At 49.2% G+C, this 17,533-nt stretch overlaps 3 protein-coding genes across 3 annotated transcripts in view; 1 reads left to right on the top strand and 2 right to left on the bottom strand.

Moving 5' to 3' along the window:
* Positions 1-3,437: 3,437 nt before the first annotated feature.
* Gpaa1 (glycosylphosphatidylinositol anchor attachment 1) lies at positions 3,438-6,854 on the bottom strand. The gene is made up of 12 exons (XM_005354104.2): positions 6,696-6,854; positions 6,255-6,434; positions 6,060-6,171; positions 5,695-5,842; positions 5,515-5,616; positions 5,230-5,426; positions 4,960-5,156; positions 4,722-4,875; positions 4,457-4,552; positions 4,134-4,324; positions 3,873-4,043; positions 3,438-3,754 (listed from the first exon to the last, which is right to left on the bottom strand). Exons 1-12 carry the CDS (start codon positions 6,767-6,769, stop codon positions 3,511-3,513), a joined length of 1,866 nt encoding a protein of 621 aa, XP_005354161.1. The 5' UTR covers positions 6,770-6,854; the 3' UTR covers positions 3,438-3,510.
* Positions 6,855-6,953: 99 nt separating this feature from the next.
* Oplah (5-oxoprolinase, ATP-hydrolysing) overlaps positions 6,954-17,533 on the top strand; it is a 28,757-nt gene continuing 18,177 nt past the window's right edge. The window contains exon 1 of the mRNA XM_013348752.2: positions 6,954-7,111. The gene's annotated coding sequence lies outside the window, so the exon portion shown is untranslated. The remainder of the gene's footprint in view (positions 7,112-17,533) is intronic.
* Positions 7,537-10,292, bottom strand: Exosc4 (exosome component 4). The gene is made up of 3 exons (XM_005354103.2): positions 9,687-10,292; positions 8,621-8,827; positions 7,537-8,516 (listed from the first exon to the last, which is right to left on the bottom strand). The coding sequence occupies exons 1-3, from the start codon at positions 9,855-9,857 to the stop codon at positions 8,157-8,159; spliced, it is 738 nt and encodes a 245-aa protein (XP_005354160.1). The 5' UTR covers positions 9,858-10,292; the 3' UTR covers positions 7,537-8,156.

Below are 17,533 nucleotides of genomic sequence, written 5' to 3'. Positions count from 1 at the left end.
TCCATTCCATAGCCAGTTCCTTTCTGTTCAGGTCTTGGACTAGAGAGGCCATCCTGGCAGTGCAAGGAACCGTTACTGTCCTCTTAAGGATACATCTTGCCTAGAAGGCCAGCTATCATCAAAATGTCTGCTGTCCTACCTGTCCTCTGCTGAGAGCAAGCACTCAGGAAACACAGGCAGAAAAATAAAAGCAGTGAACAAGAGAATCCAGGTTCCCACAGACATTAGTGCAGAGTTGACCGCCTGGTACCTCTCCCATCTCCCCTGGTTTTCTGGGTTTAGTGGGGACCCAGGATGTGGCTGCTGAGGATGGCCCTTAGTCTCTTTCTGGGGTTTCCTTCCTGAACTCTTTCCTCCTTCCTCCCTTCCTCCCTCCCCCATTCAGCAAATGAATATCCTGCCTTTGCTTGGCTTTATGCTGTAACCTTGCAGGGGGAAAAAAGGAAAACAGTTTCTATAGTGCTAATACCCTGGTATGTGAAGGCTAGCAGTAACCAAATGAGAACACCTCCCCAAGTCCTTGCAATTATATGACACATCCAATAGGATCTCTGGTTAAACAATAGGCTGGGATCAAGTGATATCTCTAACTTCCCCGTTACCTCTGGATTACTCAGATGCAGCTACCCAGGTATACTCTAGTGGGGATCCAAGAGCTTTGGCTAATGTTTCTATCTCCTGGTTCCAGAACAGTGGTCTGTGGATTGGGAGATAGACGCAGGAGCAGGAATTCAAGGCTCAGCTGTATAGGGAGCTGGAGACTGTCTCAAAGAGCAAATAAAGGCTAGGCCCATAACCAAAGTCAAAACAAAACAAAATAAATAAATTCCAGGACATAGTTATGGAAACACACACACACATTTTCCATGTAAGTTCTCATGATCCCAGTCTCCGTCCTCAGTATGGGGATACACCAGAGTTAAGCTTTCCTTATAGCTATTATCATCCCCCAAACCCAATATTTCCAAACTTGCTCAGCTTGCACCCTATGGGTCTTTAAATAAACTGTACTTCCTGCTGAGTGATAATGAATTAGTTAGGAATCACCACATACAAGGTAGAATTTGTTCCTCTCCCCAAGTTAGGCCTTGTTCAGGAATCCAGAGCACCCTGCTGTCACCCACCGCTTCCACCTCCACCCCAGCAGTGCACTATGTCCCAACTTTCAGACTTCTTGTGTTCCAACCATAACTTCAGAAAGCGAAAGTGGGCCAAAGAGCGGTCTCTCTGGGGAAGGACTCTTCTCTGAAGGTGCCCTTATTTCCACCTCTCTAGCCATAACACACCACGGCTGTGCCCTACTGAGTAGCCCTAGAAATTTCATTCAGGGTGACATCCAAGTTGGATTCTAGACTAAGAAAGGCAAAATGGAATGTCAAGGGGCAAGTACAACTGTGCCAGCCCCAACAGGACACATCTAGGCCTTTACACCTCTTCCTGTCACGTCTCAATTATACCTTTATACCCTTTATGTGTGTCAAAGACACAGGCCAGGCTCAGAATACGCCAGCCTCAGGATGTGTGTTAGGATTACAGGCATGACACGTTTTGACAGTGTTTTCCTATGTTGCCCAAACTTGCCTCAAACTACAAGGCTCTTGTAATCCGCTTGCATAAAGGCCTTCCAAGTAGCTAGGACCATATGAATATATCATCTTGCCCACCCCACTGCTTCCCCTCTTGTTTGGCCTCAAATTCATGGTCACTCACTGACTGCTCTTCCTGAGGTCCTGAGTTCAATTCCCAGCAACCACATGGTGGCTCACAACCATCTACAATGAGATATGGTGCCCTCTTCTGACATGGAGGCGGAACACTGTACTGTATATGTAATAAATAAAATCTTTAAAAAAAAAATTCATGGTCACTGTTTTTGCACAGAAGAGGGTTAAGATTATTATAGTCATGTCACCATGCCTACATTCACGTTTTGGGGGAAAATGTATACATTAGTGAAAATCACGACAAATTTATACCTCCCAAACAAACGTTTATTCTACTGTTCAATATTCATGTAGATGAGAAACACTCTAGATATGTTCAGAACGCATGTGAAATGATGGTTTAGCTTTCTTCCTGTGTATGTTCCCTAAATAAATATATGGCCACTTGTGTTTTAAGTTGACTGCTAACATTCTGTTAAAGACAGCTGAGGCCAAAACCAGCCAAAATGCAGGGAGGGGAATTTTGTACCAGATGACAGTTCAAAGACAAAAGGCACACAGACAAGGTTTCCTAGGTAACTACATAGAGCAAGGCCTACGATGTACCCAGGATGTAGCACTCCTGAGGGCAGAGACAGGAAGCAAGCAGGGTAGGAGAAGGGCCTTAAGGGTAAGGAACTGGACTCAATTACAAGGCTACTTGCCACAATGGGTTCTCACACATTACCTCTATGTGTAATCCATAGGCCCCTGCCCAGGTAGATCATTGGTGTCCAAAGAAATTTTTAAAAATTCTTCTCACATACATTACATCCTGACTGCAGTTTCCCCTCCATTATCTTCTCCCTAACGAAACTTTAAAATTAAAAAAATTTTTTTTGTGTATATAGCTATATGCATGTCACAGTGCACGAATGGTCAGAGGGAGCTGGCCCTCTCTTTCCACCATGTGGGTCCCTAGGATCAAAGTCAGGTTGTCAGACTGGCAGCAGTTGACTTTACCTACTGAGCTTTGGCTCCAAGTGAAAAAGAATTTGAGAATCACAAAGGCCAAAAGGAACCAATATTGAGAAGCCAGGCCCCATCAGAGAGGCATCCACAAGGGTCTGAGTGGATTCTCCAGCCTTCTTGGGTAGAGCAGCTGTGCAAGGCTCCACAGTTTCCGACACATCCGGACATCACCAATGACATCACATCATTCTTTCCTTCTTCCACAAAAGGTACTACAGTTCCTTCTCAGGATTCTGTCCTGACCTGCCACCTTCTGTGCTGGCCTTAGTCTATTGCTTCTGGGTACTAGCCAGACTTCGAGTTCTGCCTCTAGTGGGCATCTCACCTTGGCTTGTGCTAGTGTAAGTGGAGTCTGATGTTCCTCCTACTCCATATATAGCCCACACTAAAATTCTAGCCTTGGCTAGAAACATGGCCTAAACCCCAAGTCTCCAGCTCGTCTTAACACAGACCAAAGATGGTGCTGCGTGGTCTCTGGGTGCCTCAGGTCCTGTCAGACCCTCAAACCCTGGCTGCCACAAATTATTTCTAGCACAGCACTGAGGAGCACTGCACTGGTACCCGGGTACCCACCCTGCAGGACTGTGTGTGAAGGTGGGGGTGGCTCTGTACTTGAGGCTCTCCTCCAGATGCCGATGGGGCCAGGCTCCTACTCCAGCTATCAGGAGAGGAGCACCCGGGGTGGCTCCTCCGGAGAGCTGAGGAGGAATGCCTAGCCAACTGCTAGGGTCTCTGAGTAGATAGAGGGCCAGGGTCCCAAAGAACAGAAACAGATCTTGTTTATTTCCCAGGGAGGAGGTAGAACGGAGGCATGGGGATCTCTGCTCCAGAGATCTTACTTCCAGAAGAGAACATTCCAGAAAAGCAGCCAGCAGGGATACAGACCCAAGGCCAGTATTGGGAAGAGGAGGGCGCCATAGGTGTAGTGCTCCAACACGCCCTGGGCCAGTGCTGTCAGGAAGAGTTGCCAGCCCTCTGCCAGAGACAGCGGTACCTCCTGCAGTTCTCGCCACAGGAACAGGCTACCAAGGAGTGTGACTGCTGGGCTTGTCACCACCAGGAGGGCAGCATAGAGTGGCCTGGGAGGAAGGACAACATTTAAGTACGATCATGGTGAAAGCCAAGAACTGAATGGATGAGGGTTAGCTCTGATGAGGGGTAAAGGTTCTGGTAGAGAAGAAGTTGATCAACACATACCGGGGTCCATGGGGCTTGGTGAGTGCAGCAGCTGGGACCATGGTGGCGGCCAGCAGGAAGCCCAGGGAGAAATTGGTGAGAGCGATGCAACCCAGCTGCAGGGCTAGGTAGATCAGGGCCACCAGCTTTAGTGCCATCCAGCCCCTGTCTGGGACCTGTGAGCTGACCACTCTACAAGGTGAGAAGTTCAAGGGTAATCTGGAAGCCATCTAAGTATCTGGCAGAGGGGGGCACCTCCCTCTGTCCAGCCCAGCTGCTCACCGGTGGGTGTTGTGTGGAAGGGCTAGGCCAGCCACATAAATCGCTAGCAGCGTCAACACGACAGCTTCAGCTTCAGCCACTGGAAAATGCTGAGCAGCTACATGTTGGCCCAGCACAGGTAGGACATAGAGGGCCAGACCCATGGCCTGAGAGATCAGTAGGGGTGCCATAAGTGAGGCCAGGCCCACGCCCTGCAGAGCACATGGGAACTTGGAGTTAGCCAAAAGCATAGGGGAGCCCCCCAAGGACTTGTGGGAACCCTCCAGCTGAGGCCATGTGGTACTTCAGAAACCAACTGTCACAGCAATGGAGTATAATATTACCTGTGCTGCCAAGGGTGGAGACCCAGGGCCAGGAGCCTTCCCAGCTTCCTCAGGGTTCACTCCTGCCTCATGTAACTGCATCCACAGCTCCAGGGCATGGGCCAAGTCAAGGACCCCAACAAGACATTGGATGGGATTTGCTAGATGGGAGATCACGGGCTCACTTCCCCACCCCCATAGCAAGATGAAGGACTATCCCCAGCTCATAGTTAGAGGGACTGGAAGCTGGCCGCAAGTGAGCAGAGAGAACGAGGGTAGAGGATATCTTGAGTCCAAGGACCAGGAGCAGGAAGCCAGCGGCAGGCATGTAGAGGCCGATGGAGACGAAGCGGGAGAGGGCTGGCAGCAGGTAGAAGAAGAACGACTGGTGCAGGCGCTCCAAGAGGTGGTTGAGTTTGCGGAACATGCCCTCCAGAGCCCTGCGGAGCACAGCCAGGTCAGTATCAGCCATCCTCACCCCAGCTAGACTCTGCTTCAGCATGGAGAGGGGTCCAGAGACTTACTTGCCCACTGCCACCAAATCATACTTGTATTGACGGAAGCTATTGATGCCACGCAGGGTCAGGGCCTCTACTCGGTACCTCAGGAAAAGGCCATGGGGGCCATGGGGCCGGCCAGAGGCCTGCCGCAGAACCATGAGTAGCAGGGTCTGCAGACCCTGCAATGGTCCTTCGAGTGATGTCCAGTCCTGGGGCTGCAGCTTTGGAGGCATGGGCACAGGATCAGAGTCACCCCTTACCACAGGCCCCATGCTCCCAAGCAGGTGGTCCCACCTTGCCCTGGAGTGTACATAACAGCCCCCCTTTCTGGCAGAAGGTCTGGAAGAGGTTGAGCAGGTCAAGGTTGGGCAGCTGACCATTGAGTCCCTCCACAGTCACATCAAGGCTGGTGACCACATCACTGCTTAGTTCCAGGGCCACAGCAGCCTGAATGGCTCCAGCCCTTCCCTGCAGGGGAGACGACTGTATGCCTGTAGGAGCAAGCAATGAGCACTAGAGGGGGCACTAGTGAGGATAGCTGACAGAGAGCGACCAGAGCCAGACTAGAGCAACCCTTACCTGTAACATTAATGTCATGGTAGGCTTCAAGCCAAGCCTCAGTGCCCAGAAGATCATGCTCTGTTACCAGGAAGATTATGTCTTTGGCCCAGTAGATCTGCCCTAGAGTCCAAAGGCAGGGTCAGCAGGGCCTGGGACATTGGTCAAACCCTCCCTGACCAGAGAGCCCCAGGGTCTCACCTCGGAAATGGGCAGCAAGTGCCAACAGCAGCCCCACAGCCTGGCTATTTGTGGAGTCTGGACCACAGGGCACAGTAAGTACCAGGGACTCGGTACTGGCAGCACGTGGGGCCCGCAGGATGCCATACACATTGGTACCTGACACCATCTGCATAAAGAGTGGATGGGAATGGCTCAGTAGACCCTACACGGAACAGGCTGAAGCCTGCCTCCTTTCCTGGCACCACAATGCTCACCACCAGAGGTTTTCTGACCCTCCCTCCCACTGAGTTTCTTGGTTGCAGGGCACTTCAACAAGACACCCGACCCAGCCACCCTTCCTTCTATAGTGCTTTTCTCCCGAGCACACCCCTTTCCCTCAATACATAGCGCTCGTGGGTCTCATCCGGGAAGGGCAGTTTGCGGTAGAAGCTCTGAGTGTAGACCTCCAGCCCTACGGATCGCATCGATCGCTCCAGCCAGGCCACTGGCAGAGACCTGGAGACACAAAGATAGCCTCTGAGCAGAGATCCCTGGTCTCGGTTGCCCCTGAAGTCCCCAGCCCTCTACTAGGCACTCACCCCGACTTCTTACGGTGGGCAGCGAAATCCCGGGCAAAGTTCCGGGCGCGGTCTCCACCTACAAACTGCTCCTCTACCATGGTGGAGCCCATGGCATTCTCCGACATGTAAGTGCGCTGGGTTAGCGGCGGGAAAGCCAGCGCCAAAAACCAGGCGATGCCAGCCACGTAGCTCAGCACGCTGAGAGAGAGCACAGAGGGGCGCCGGAATTAGCCCGACCTGGGACGCCCGCTCGTGGCTCCCATCACTTTCCCAGGGGGTCGACGGCATGGCCCGAGCCATTAAGATCCCGAGCCGCTGTAGCAGGGATGGATCGGGACCAGAGTTCAGAGCTCAGGGTCTGAGTGATGCCTCCATAGAGCGGCTGGCCCCTGGAGTAGCCGCGAGCGGACCCTCAACAGCTCAGGTTCCCGCGAGTCCCACCCCCTGGCCCGCCCTCACCAGAGCGGAGTGTTGAGGCGCAAGACGAAGCGGGCGAGCGCGCGCCGGCGCACCGGGTCCGACAGGAGACCCATGGCGGGGCGGGGGCTCCGCTCAGGCCGCCACCGGAGACCTCCGAGCGCGCACGGTTCCCGTCAGACCCGGCGCCCTGTGCAGCCCTACTTCCGGTCCCAGGATCCGTCACGCCACTACGCAGGGTAGTGGGAGAAACCGCTGGGAACCACGCTTTGCGCATGCTCAAACTGCAGAAGGCCGGACAGCTACAGGATGTGGTCACGGCACGGGGCGGAACTGGAACCTGGGGCTGTGGACCAGCTGGTGAGCAGCCTCTGGAAGGGCAGGACCCTGGCGGAGCTGAAGATAGAGCAGCAATAGTGTGCTATCTCAGGAGTCTGAGAAGACGCTGTGTAACGCAGGTGGGTGGAGAACTTGAGCGACGGAAAGATAACTCAAATGTGGATAACTGTGTTTTATGACAAGGGCCCCACGTGAACTGTCAGGCTTCGAACCAGTCCTATGATTTGCTGGGCAATGGTGGCACACGCCTTCAATCCCAGCACTCGGGAAGCAGAGGCAGGCGGATCTCTGTGAGTTCGAGGCCAGCCTGGTCTACAGAGCGAGTTCCAGGATAGGCTCCAAAACTACAGAGAAACCACCTGGGGGGAGGGCGGGGGGAGGACGACTGTGGGCTCACCTAAGTGGTGGATACAGAATCAAGGTCAAGGTCAAATAAGGGCACTGGAAAGACGGTGTACTACCACTGGCCACAGGAAAGGGAGTGGATTACAAACTGGAAAGCACATCGTTTTTTCCAACCACGAGGCACCAGCATGGTGGATGGAGGGGTGAATGAAGGCAGTTTATCTAGAAGGGTGCAGAGGTAAGGGTCACAGCTAAGGACAGATGCCAAAGAGGCAGAAAGGGCTTGTTAACCTTTCAGAGTCCAAGGTAAGTGGCAGAAAAGGCCCAAGGAGATTCCTGAGGAAAGGAGACATCAGGCCAGTGGTTCTCAGCCTTCCTAATGCTTCAACCCTTTAATACAGTTCCTCATGTTATGATGACCCTCAACCATAAAATTATTTCGTTGCTACTTCATCACCATAATTTTGCTGGTTTATGATCTGTAATGTAGATATCTGATATTTGACCACCAAAGGGGTTGAAACCGACATGTCAAAAACTGCTTCATTAGTCTAGCCTTCCGTCTCTATGATGGGCAACCACGGCCAGTCACGTTCCACCTCAGCCTGGTGCTCAGGTCCCAGATGGGCTGTGTGAACATACACATCCCTTAGCGTGAGGGCTTGGGCACTCTTGCTCGTCCTAGCACAGATGCTCTCTCCACTTAGGGACAGCAGTTCACACTCTGCTCTGCGGGGCTCTGAGCTGTTCTGAAGGGCTGTACAGTAAGGTGCGTTCAGCAGAGAAACAGGCTTTTATTCTGGATGGGGTTGTTGGCACTCAGTCCCCCAGTAAGATAGAGGCCTCCTGCACATGCTGCCGGACTACACGATCCAGCAGAGTGTGCACGTCTCGGGCTGCCTGGGCAGCAGCCTCCAGCACTTGTTCCAAGTGGTCTTCATGTAGCCTCGAATCCATCTCAAGCAGTGCAATCTGGCCCGAGGCTGGCAGCAGGGCCAGGGCTAGCTGGGGCCCTCCAGCTGCTTCCTCCACGTGGCTGAGGTCCGCTAGGGCTGTGCCATCAACAAAGCCAGCTGAACAGGCACATACAAAGTCCCTCATGGGTATCCCAGCATCCATCACTGCTAGCGTAGCTGCATTCACGCATGCTGCATAGGTTCCACCATCTGCTTGCAACACCTGCAGGGGCATCAGGACCTTAGACCCACATCTCAACCCACCTCATATCTCTGAGCCCCACCCCTTGTGCGGGGGGGTGGGGGGTGAGGCTGCAGGTAACTCACCTGCACATAGATGTCAATCTGAGAGCGTGGGTGCAGCTGTGTGAGGATGGCTGCCTCGAAGGTCTGGCGTAATTGCAGCCCCATCTCACAAGACTTCCGGTCCCCATGGGGCCTTCGCTTGCGCTCACCTGTGCTGAAGGTTGCTGAACTATACTGACAGTTCACTAGGGCCCGGTCAGGCAAGGCTCGAGACCGGGAGCCTCGGATCTGGAGGAGAAAAGAACACATGAGCCAGGCCACCTCCTGGGTCACACTCAATCCATTCTGAATGACTCAACCTTCCTGCTTCTCTTCCTCTCGTGTGCTTCAGAAAGCAGCTGCTACTCTTGTTTCCACATCCTAGCTGGAGGGACGATTTTCAGTCTAAGCCATATATCGCTTTTGGCAGGCAACTCTTTGTTCGACAGTTGCTTCATTTCGTCCCAAATTATTCCTATTATGGCCACCGCATTTACAAACATCTGATCCGTGTCACCTACCAACTAACATTTTACTTACCTTCCAGAGGTTCTCCATTACATGTAAAAAAAAAAAATCTGTGCCCCTGGGTCCTCATCCCTTTGGTAACCTGTCAACTTTATTTGATCTGTTGCCCCCCTCCCTAGCAATCGTCGGCCCCGAAGTGTTATATGCCTGAAGGTCATTCTGGCTTCCGCCTAGAATGAACTCTCAAATGCTAATCAAACTGTACGATGTGCGTGTTTTGCTAGTCCGATACAGAACTGAGACAGCAATAAAGGCAGACAATTTCATCGAAAGTCCCTGTCTTGGGAGTTTATGTTCCAGTAGAGAAACAAGCAACGTCGAAGACTCAGTAAAGTTGATGTAATTAGTAAATGCAGAAAAGCAAGGAAGAGTGTTGGTAAGGGGCCTGGGAGTTTTCTTCCCGCCAAGACGTCAGAATAGTAATTGAGCTGAGAGAAGAGGGAGTGAGTGGAGCTTCTCCAGGCCGGCTGAGGCACCTCGGAGATGATGAGCACCCATTGCGGGGAGGAGTTAAACCGTAAGGTTTAGGTCTACTCCCGCGACGTGCAGCCCCGAGCCCTGCGCCCGGCCGCTTACTCGCCTCGTGAGGTCCGTAGACTACCGCCAACGCCTTGGTATTGCCCTGCTCGATGTAAGCCGAGCCGTCAGCCTGCGCAAACACACCCATACGCGCTTGGATCTTGCGCAGCTCCCCCGCGCGCCGACCGTCTATCCGGTAACCCTGATCGGAGAGCAGTTCCAGCCCGGCCATGTTGTACGCTCCTCCCTCCGCCTCCGAGAGCACAACGCTAGCGGCTCGGGCCTCTAGCACCTGCGGCTTCCGGCGGTCCGTTCCTATTTCGGGCTCGGTGAACAACTTCCGTTGAACTCCTCCCCTTCCGGTTCGTTACAGCTACGGATCGCGGCAGCGTCGGCTTCCTAGACGTCCGGTTAGATCTTTCTGGGCCTGGAAACCGAAGGCCTGAGCCGAGCCGATTTTTCAGCTCTTCTGGGGTCGGCGAAGGGGGAAGGCCCTGAAGACGGGCTTCTCTTTGGACATCTTTGGTTTGTTGGAGGCTCTCATCCCAGCGGAGACAGTTTTTGGCCTTCTTTTTTTAATTGCATATCTTTATTTTTATTGTATGAATGTTTTACTTGGATTTATGTCTGTTCTCCATTTATGCGCCTCATCCCGTGGAGAAGGCACCAAGTTCCCTAGAACAGGAGTTACAGGCAGTTGTGAGCCACTTTGGGAATTGAACCTGGGTCCTTTGCATTTTTGGCTTTTCAGCCGTGTAGTTTTTTTTTTTTTTTCTTAGTAGTCAGTTTAAGCACTTTTTTGTGGTTGTTTGTGTTTTTTGTTTGTTTGCTTTTTCGAGACAAAATTTCTCTCCTGGCTGCCCTGAAACTCACTCTGTAGACCAGGCTGCCTTCAAATTTACAGAGATCTGCCTGCCTCTGCCTTCCGAGTCTGGGATTAAAGGTGTGAGCCACGACCTCCTGGCCAAGCATAATTTTTTGTTATACACGTCATTATTTTCTTTGTGGAGTCGTTTTTAGTTTTCAGGTTTTTTTTTTCATTTGCTTGATTAATTCCATAACTTTCCCTCCCTCCCTTACCGTGGCTAGCAAGTTTTCTCCTCCTCATGACTGCAAGCACAAAACGCCCGCAATTGAATGTGCAGCTGTATAGCAGCTTCAGCTTCTGGAGTTCTAATTATTTTTTAAGATAGGATTGTCTAGTATTCACTTTCTTTGGAGTGTTTTTACTCTCAAAATAAGAAACTCAAATAGTCCTGAGATTTTGTTGTTGCTTTTTGGAATGTTGATATGAATCTCAGTTTGTTTTGTTGTTATAATTGTTGCTTTTTTGAGCTTTTATGTATTTCGGTTGGCCTTGAACTGATAAGTTCTCCGACCAGAGCCTTCCTAGTGCTGTGATTATAGTTCCTGCCACAAAATCCAGCTTGGAGTTAATGTTTTTGTTGTCTGCTTCATACCCATGGGGGTAGGTAGAGCAGATTATATTCCTACCACGTCCTCTTGTATTGCCTGATGTGTCCCAGGGGCTTATAATTAAGGGACGCTGTTCCTAGTGAGGGGCTCATGAGTCTGGATTCTAAGTATGTTATCTTTTCTCACCCAGAGTAAATAATTTTGTGGTGGTTGTTTGTGGTGTGTATGTATGTTTTAAGATGATGTCTTGTTGTACTCCCAACTGGCTTAGAACCCAGAGATCCTGCTGCCTCTGTGTGCTTAGTGCTCCACCACACCTGGCAATTAAAGAAACATTTTTAGTTATTCGTGTTCATGCTTGCACGTAGAGGTGAGAAGAGAACTTTGTGGAATCAATGTTTTTCTTTCACCTTTATATGGATTCTGAAGAATGAACTTAGGTTGTCAGACTTGATGAGAGTGTCTTTATCCAATGACTTATCTCCGAGTGCAGTGTGACAGGGGCCTGAAGGGAAAGAATATTCAGTTCCCAAGGGTTAGAGTTAGAACATCACACCAGCCAGGTGTGGTGGCAAAAGCCTTTAGTCCCAGCACTTGGGAGGCGAAGCAGGCAAGTTTTTGTGAGTTTGAGGCCAGCCTGGTCTACAGAGTGGGTTCTAGGACAGCCAGGGCTACACAGAAAAACTTGTCTCAAATAAAATAAACTAAAAATGAGCAGGACCCATATGGTGGAGAGAGAACTACTACTTACAGAGGCTGTCATCTAATGACCTCATGCCCACATTGTGGCAGGCACATTCACTGCCCCTCCCCCAGATAATAAAATGTAAAAACCAAGTCTAGCAATAACTCATGTCTTATGTTTGGGAACGGGAGGGAAAGAACGCTTGAGAGCTGCAGGGCTGTAGCAGGTTTTTATCAACTCTGTCCCTAGAGAGACTGTAGGGGGCATGGTCCAATTTCTGGGAACTAGAGCAGGTAGGGATCTCTGACCTAACAGTCTTGTTATTCTTGCATTTCTCGCTCTGTATGTTCCAATCTCTAATGCCAGTCCACTCCATAGAAAGGATGCTGTGTCTACAGGAAGGAAAGAGAGAGCCTCCCCCGCCCACATCCGGCACCTCGCCTCATGGTATCTGTTTCAGAATGGTCATGATCATTAGCAAGGAGCTCACCCTTTTCACCTGCAGCTCCCCATCATACAGCCCCCGTTAGTGCATAAAGAAATGCATGTCACTACCCAACCTTAAAAATTAAAACAGTGAGCTGAGTATATATAGGAGTGTGAAGAGAGGATGGATGGGTCCCAAAGATGAACTTTCCAAGGCACACAAAACCAGTGTGGGGACTTGGATCCCACACCTCAATGAGAGGACTGTCAACATTTTTCTACAAGGCAGCAGGTAAACTGGATCTTCTATGTCGGGCTGGAGAAATAGTCTAAGGGACCCTAATACTAACAGTTCCAACACCCCCATCACAATGGTTGTGCTTTCGTGATGGCTGGGCACCGGTTATAGGAGTCAGTCCCTGCTGATGCAGCTTGGCTGAGCCATCTTCAGCCTTGATCCTCAGTAGCTGGACTAAGCCACTCCCTTGTCCAGTAGCCCAGGTCTTCCTACCTGGGTGGCCCTAGCACCTGCTGTCCCTGTTGGGTTGGGGTTGTTTTTCTTGTGTCCTGCTGGTCCATACACAGATGACTATACTGAATTGCCTCAGCAAGTCCAAAGGCCTTCCCCACTGGGTGGTGCCAGCCTCAGCAACTTGGAACAGCCAGAATGATGCTGGTGTTCAGCCTAAGGAGTCCAGAGGAGGCTGGTGGCTGCTGCTGCTTCCAGAGTCCTCACCATGTCTCCTAGTAAGAGTGTCCTTCCCTTAGGAACAAGGACCTCAACGTGGCTTCATCAGGTTCAGGGTCTGAGACCACTCCCCTACTTCCCTCTGGCTTTGACCCCATACTCTAGCTGTAGAACACACATCTGGATAGATCGAGGGTTCAGGGACCTTATCAAGTTTCTTGTTGCTATAATCTAATGCCTGACAAAAAGCAGATTTGGGAGGAGGCTTTACTTTGACTCAGTTTGAGGATGATGTCTATCATGGCAGGAAGGCGTCGTGGAGTTCATGTGGCAGGAGCAGGTGGCCAAAGAGCAGAGAAACACAATTTGCGGTACTCATCTGGCTTCTTCCTTTTTTCTCTTTCTGTTTGGGGCCCCAGCCCATGGGAAGGGGTACCCCATTTCAGGGTGAGTCTTCCCTTTTCAGTAATCCTCTCTGGAAATGCTCATCAGAAACACCACTGAAAGTGTGCCTCTGCTGATTATACTTTGATTTATAAAAGATTTTTATATTTTTATTTCTCTATCTCTGTGGTGTGTGTGTGTGTGTGTGTGTGTGTGTGAATATGCATTCCCTGGTGTCTTGAGAGTGCCCACAAAGGCCAGAAGAGGATATTGGGTCCCCTGGAGCTGGAGTTACGGACAATTGTGACCACCAAGCATGGATGCTGGAAACTGAACTCTGGTCGTCTGCAAGAGCAGCCAGTACTTTTAACTCTCATCTCTCTAGGCCCCGGTCTGGTTTTTTTTTTTAATCTAACCAAGTTGAGTATCAAAATTAACCATCATGGGTCCTAACACTTACACAAATTTGAGGGCTGTGTTAAGGACGCAGTTTGCTGGGAGGTCTCAGAACTCAGGAGATAACTGTACTCCTCCTGGCTGAGGGCACTTAGATTGAAATCCCAGCCAGCAAAGGGGAGAAGTTCATGGAGTCTTAAAGAATCTAGGTGCGAGCTTCCAGCGTCCTCTCGGATGGACTCATGCCGACACTTCATTCCCCCAACAAGTTGGGGCATCGTGTGTTGAGATGCTTTCTGCCAGGGAGGTCCACAGAGACACAGCTGGGGTTTTAGTGCACAGCTGCACAGGCACGCTCTACTGGCAAGCACCCAGATTCCCGACTCCCAGACAGAAAGCTGCTGTTCCGCAGGAGCTGTACAAACAGTTGAGTCACAGCAAGCCACTCTTACCAGGAAGTGGTGGGCATCTCACCAAAACTGCGTGCCCAGACACCAGCAGCCTTGAACATCCTGATGAATTTTTTTTTTTTTAACCAGACCCTCTGAGATTAGGGAGAGTTGAGAGTTGTAGATTCAGAATTAAGCAAAGTAAAATCCAACATGCAGTAAAAAACTTAAGCTGACTGGGGCTGGCAAGATGGCTCAGCGGTAAGAGCACTTGCTGCTCTTGCAGAGGACCTGGGTTCAGTCCCCAGCACTCACATGGCAGCTCACAACTGTCTGACTCCAGTTCCAGGTGCTCTAACACTCTCAGACAGACATACATGCAGACAGAACACCAATGCACATAAAATAAAACCCCAATGCTATCTAAGTGCCTAATGTCCTGGAACTAGCTCTGTAGACCAGGCTGGTCTCGAACTCACAGAGATCCGCCTGCCTCTGCCTCCCGAGTGCTGGGATTAAAGGCGTACGCCACCACCGCCCGGCTTCCCCTACCCTTTTTAAATGTATGAGCTGACAGCCTCTGAAGACAATTCTTTTATGATGTCACCTTCTACACAGAGAAAGTAACTTAATTTTCCTTCTAGAACATTTGATATTATCTGTTTGTGTTTTGAGACAGGGTTTCATGTAGCCCGTGGTGGCCTCAAACTTGCAAATAGCTGAGGTGACCCTAATATTTATTCTTTCTTTTTGGTATAGTTTCATACATTTATATATTGAATTATGATCATACATCCCCAATATACAACAAACATGAATAATGGAAAAAGGAAAAAATAAAATTAAACATTCTAACACAATCCAAACCAAAGACAGACTAATTTTTGCTTCCATGCTGAGGGATGATGATAGCCAAACACTAAAATTCTTATCTTCTGTAATTAAGTATTATGCTTTACAAAATGTTTCTGAGTCAAAGTGAAACACTGCACTTCATAATATACTCAAATCTAAGCTGATGCATCTCAGGCAGCTTTGTTGTCAAGGTATGATATATGTATACAAAGTGTACATGGTGTGTGTGTGTGTGTATGTGTGTGTGTGTAGAAACAGGACTACAGTGAAATCAGACATGACCCACAGTTTAAAAAGCTGAGGTTTGGGGCTCACTGGTGAAGAATACTTGCTGCTCTTGCAGAAGACCTGGGTTTGAACCCCAGAACCCACATGGTGGCTCTCAACCATCCTTACCTCCAGTTCTAGGGGATCCAACACCCTCTTCTGACCTCCCTGGGCACTAGGCATGCACGTGGTGCAAGTCATACATTTATATGCATAAATAAATGAATCTTTAAAAAATTAAAAACAAAGCTGAAGGCTGTATAAGTTGGTTGTGTCCAGGTAGAAGCTCTTACAGGTTAAATATTCTGTGTTTAGGACTTTGTTAAATTGGAAGAAACCTGGTAACGGATTTCTTTCACACATTGTACATACCAGTCAAGTGATTTAAGGGCGTCCTGAGTTTTCTTGTCTGTGACTAATCCTCCATTCTTCTTGAATTACCAGTACCCATTAGCCAGTCTCATCAGCCCCTCATGTTATAACTTGCGCCAGAAGAAGGAAGCTGTGTTCCTAGATGCTGTTTCCCCATCAGAGCAAGCAGAGCAGCAGTTTATCAAGAAGCGACTGGTCTCATTGAGTCCAAACTAAGTGCACCCCAATATAACCTCATGAAGCAGGATCCCATGATCTGCAGATGGTTCCTTGAAGAAGGAGCAGAAGTTCAAGGTCATCACTGGCTACTTAATGAATTCAAATCCAACCTAGGATATTTGAAATATTGCCTCAAATTTTCTTTTCTCCAGACAGGGTCTCACTGTATAACTCTAACTCCGTAAGGAGACTAAAGGTTGGCTTATAATTCACAGCGATCTGTCTACTTCTGCCTTCCTCACAAGAGTCGGGAGTGAAGGCCTGTGCCCTCATCCCCAGCCAGGAACTGGCTTTGTAGACTAGACTGGCTTTGAAATCACAGAGATCCACCCGTATCTGCCTCTCAAGTTCTGAGACTAAAGGCATGAGCTACCACGTCAGGCAAAACATATTTTTAAGAAAAATAGTTTAAAATATGGCCCTATGAACCCTTTGTCAAGCCCCCAACCTGAAAAGAGTTGTCAGCCATTAGTTCTTACCTCCACAAAATCCTCAGACTGACTGGAGTATCCTGTCTCTACAAGTCCTCAGACTGAATGCTTCGAGCTCTTGTCTCCTCCAACCTTATATTCTTCTCTCTGCCCACATATATCCCTTCCTGTCTCCACTTCCCTAGTGCTGGGATTAAAGGCATGCCACTCCCAAATACTGGGATTAAAGATGTGAGCCACCACCACCACCTGGCTCTGTTTCTCTTTTAGACTAGATCAATTTTGTATAGCCTAGGCTGGCCTTGAACTCACAGAGATCCACCTGCTTCTGTTTCTTGGAGTGCTGGGATTAAAGGTGTGCACCATCGCTGCCCGACTTCTATAGTTAACCAGTGACTTAGCTCCACTCTGATCTTCAGGAAAGCTTTGTTAGATCACAAACAAAATATTATCACATGTAGAAATGAATCTACACATGATTTTGTTGAGTAAAAGACAAACATAAGGGAGAATAGCCAGGTGGTAGTGGTACACACCTTTAATCCCAGCAGTTGGGAGGCAGAGGTAGGCGAATCTCTGTGAGTTTGAGGCCAGCCTGGTCTACAGAACTAGTTCCAGGACAGCCAGGGCTACACAAAGAAACCCTGTCTCAAAAAAAACAAAAACAAAAACTTCCCCTTAACCATACCATGGGGTGGTTATATAGTCAGTCTATACAGCTGATATATGTATTAATATGTAGAAGTGAGATGTAACCCCAAGTTTAAAGCAAAGGAGACAGATGTAAAATGAAGGCAGAGATGTCAACCCTTTTTCTGATTTAAGTTCCCCATTGGGTATTGGTAGGGCTAAGTAAAGAGTCTGTGCTTTTTAGCAAAAAACCAGATACCAAAACAAAACAAAAATGGGGTGGATTGCTTTGAGTCTTTGTGGCATAGTCAACATATTTGGGAGCTCACAGCTGTCACTGGTATTCTGGTTGCTGGGGAGTGGGTACATACTACTGTGGGAGGAACAGCCTCCAGCAGCACAGGACTTTGAAGAGAAATGCATGGTGTCAGCCTGTGCTAGACACTTCCGTCTGGCGCCGGGGGTGGGGTTAGAAAAAATATTCACACGCTCTCTTGATGGCTTCCTTCTTTTTTTTTTCACTTTTTCATCTGTTAGTTTTATTTTTTTTACACTTTTTCTTTTATTTATTTATTAAAGATTTCTTTTTTAAAAATTCAACCTCTTTTTATTTTTTTTAATTTATTTATTTATTATGTATACAGCATTCTGTCTGCATGTATCTCTGCAGGCCAGAAAAAGACAACAGCTCTCATTACAGATGGTTGTGAGCGACCATGTAGTTGCTGGGAATCGAACTCAGGACCTTTG

Source organism: Microtus ochrogaster, chromosome 15 (assembly GCF_000317375.1).
Source record: "Microtus ochrogaster isolate Prairie Vole_2 chromosome 15, MicOch1.0, whole genome shotgun sequence".
Classification (NCBI taxonomy): Eukaryota; Metazoa; Chordata; class Mammalia; order Rodentia; family Cricetidae; genus Microtus; species Microtus ochrogaster.
The sequence above is the reverse complement of the archived record's forward strand: the minus strand, read 5'-3'. Positions and strand labels throughout refer to the sequence as shown.

What these genes read in the sequence shown, in the direction of transcription:
- Exosc4 (XM_005354103.2), bottom strand. Translation starts at nt 9,857, where the DNA reads ATGGCCGGGCTGGAACTGCTCTCCGATCAGGGTTACCGGATAGACGGT. An exon ending in TAGTCTACGGACCTCACGAG is followed by an intron (nt 8,828 to 9,686) that starts GCGAGTAAGCGG and finishes TTTCTCCTCCAG; the next exon opens with ATCCGAGGCTCCCGGTCTCG. An exon ending in AGATTGACATCTATGTGCAG is followed by an intron (nt 8,517 to 8,620) that starts GTGAGTTACCTG and finishes ATGCCCCTGCAG; the next exon opens with GTGTTGCAAGCAGATGGTGG.
- Gpaa1 (XM_005354104.2), bottom strand. Translation starts at nt 6,769, where the DNA reads ATGGGTCTCCTGTCGGACCCGGTGCGCCGGCGCGCGCTCGCCCGCTTC. An exon ending in CGCCTCAACACTCCGCTCTG is followed by an intron (nt 6,435 to 6,695) that starts GTGAGGGCGGGC and finishes GCTCTCTCTCAG; the next exon opens with CGTGCTGAGCTACGTGGCTG. An exon ending in CCATGACATTAATGTTACAG is followed by an intron (nt 5,427 to 5,514) that starts GTAAGGGTTGCT and finishes TTGCTCCTACAG; the next exon opens with GCATACAGTCGTCTCCCCTG.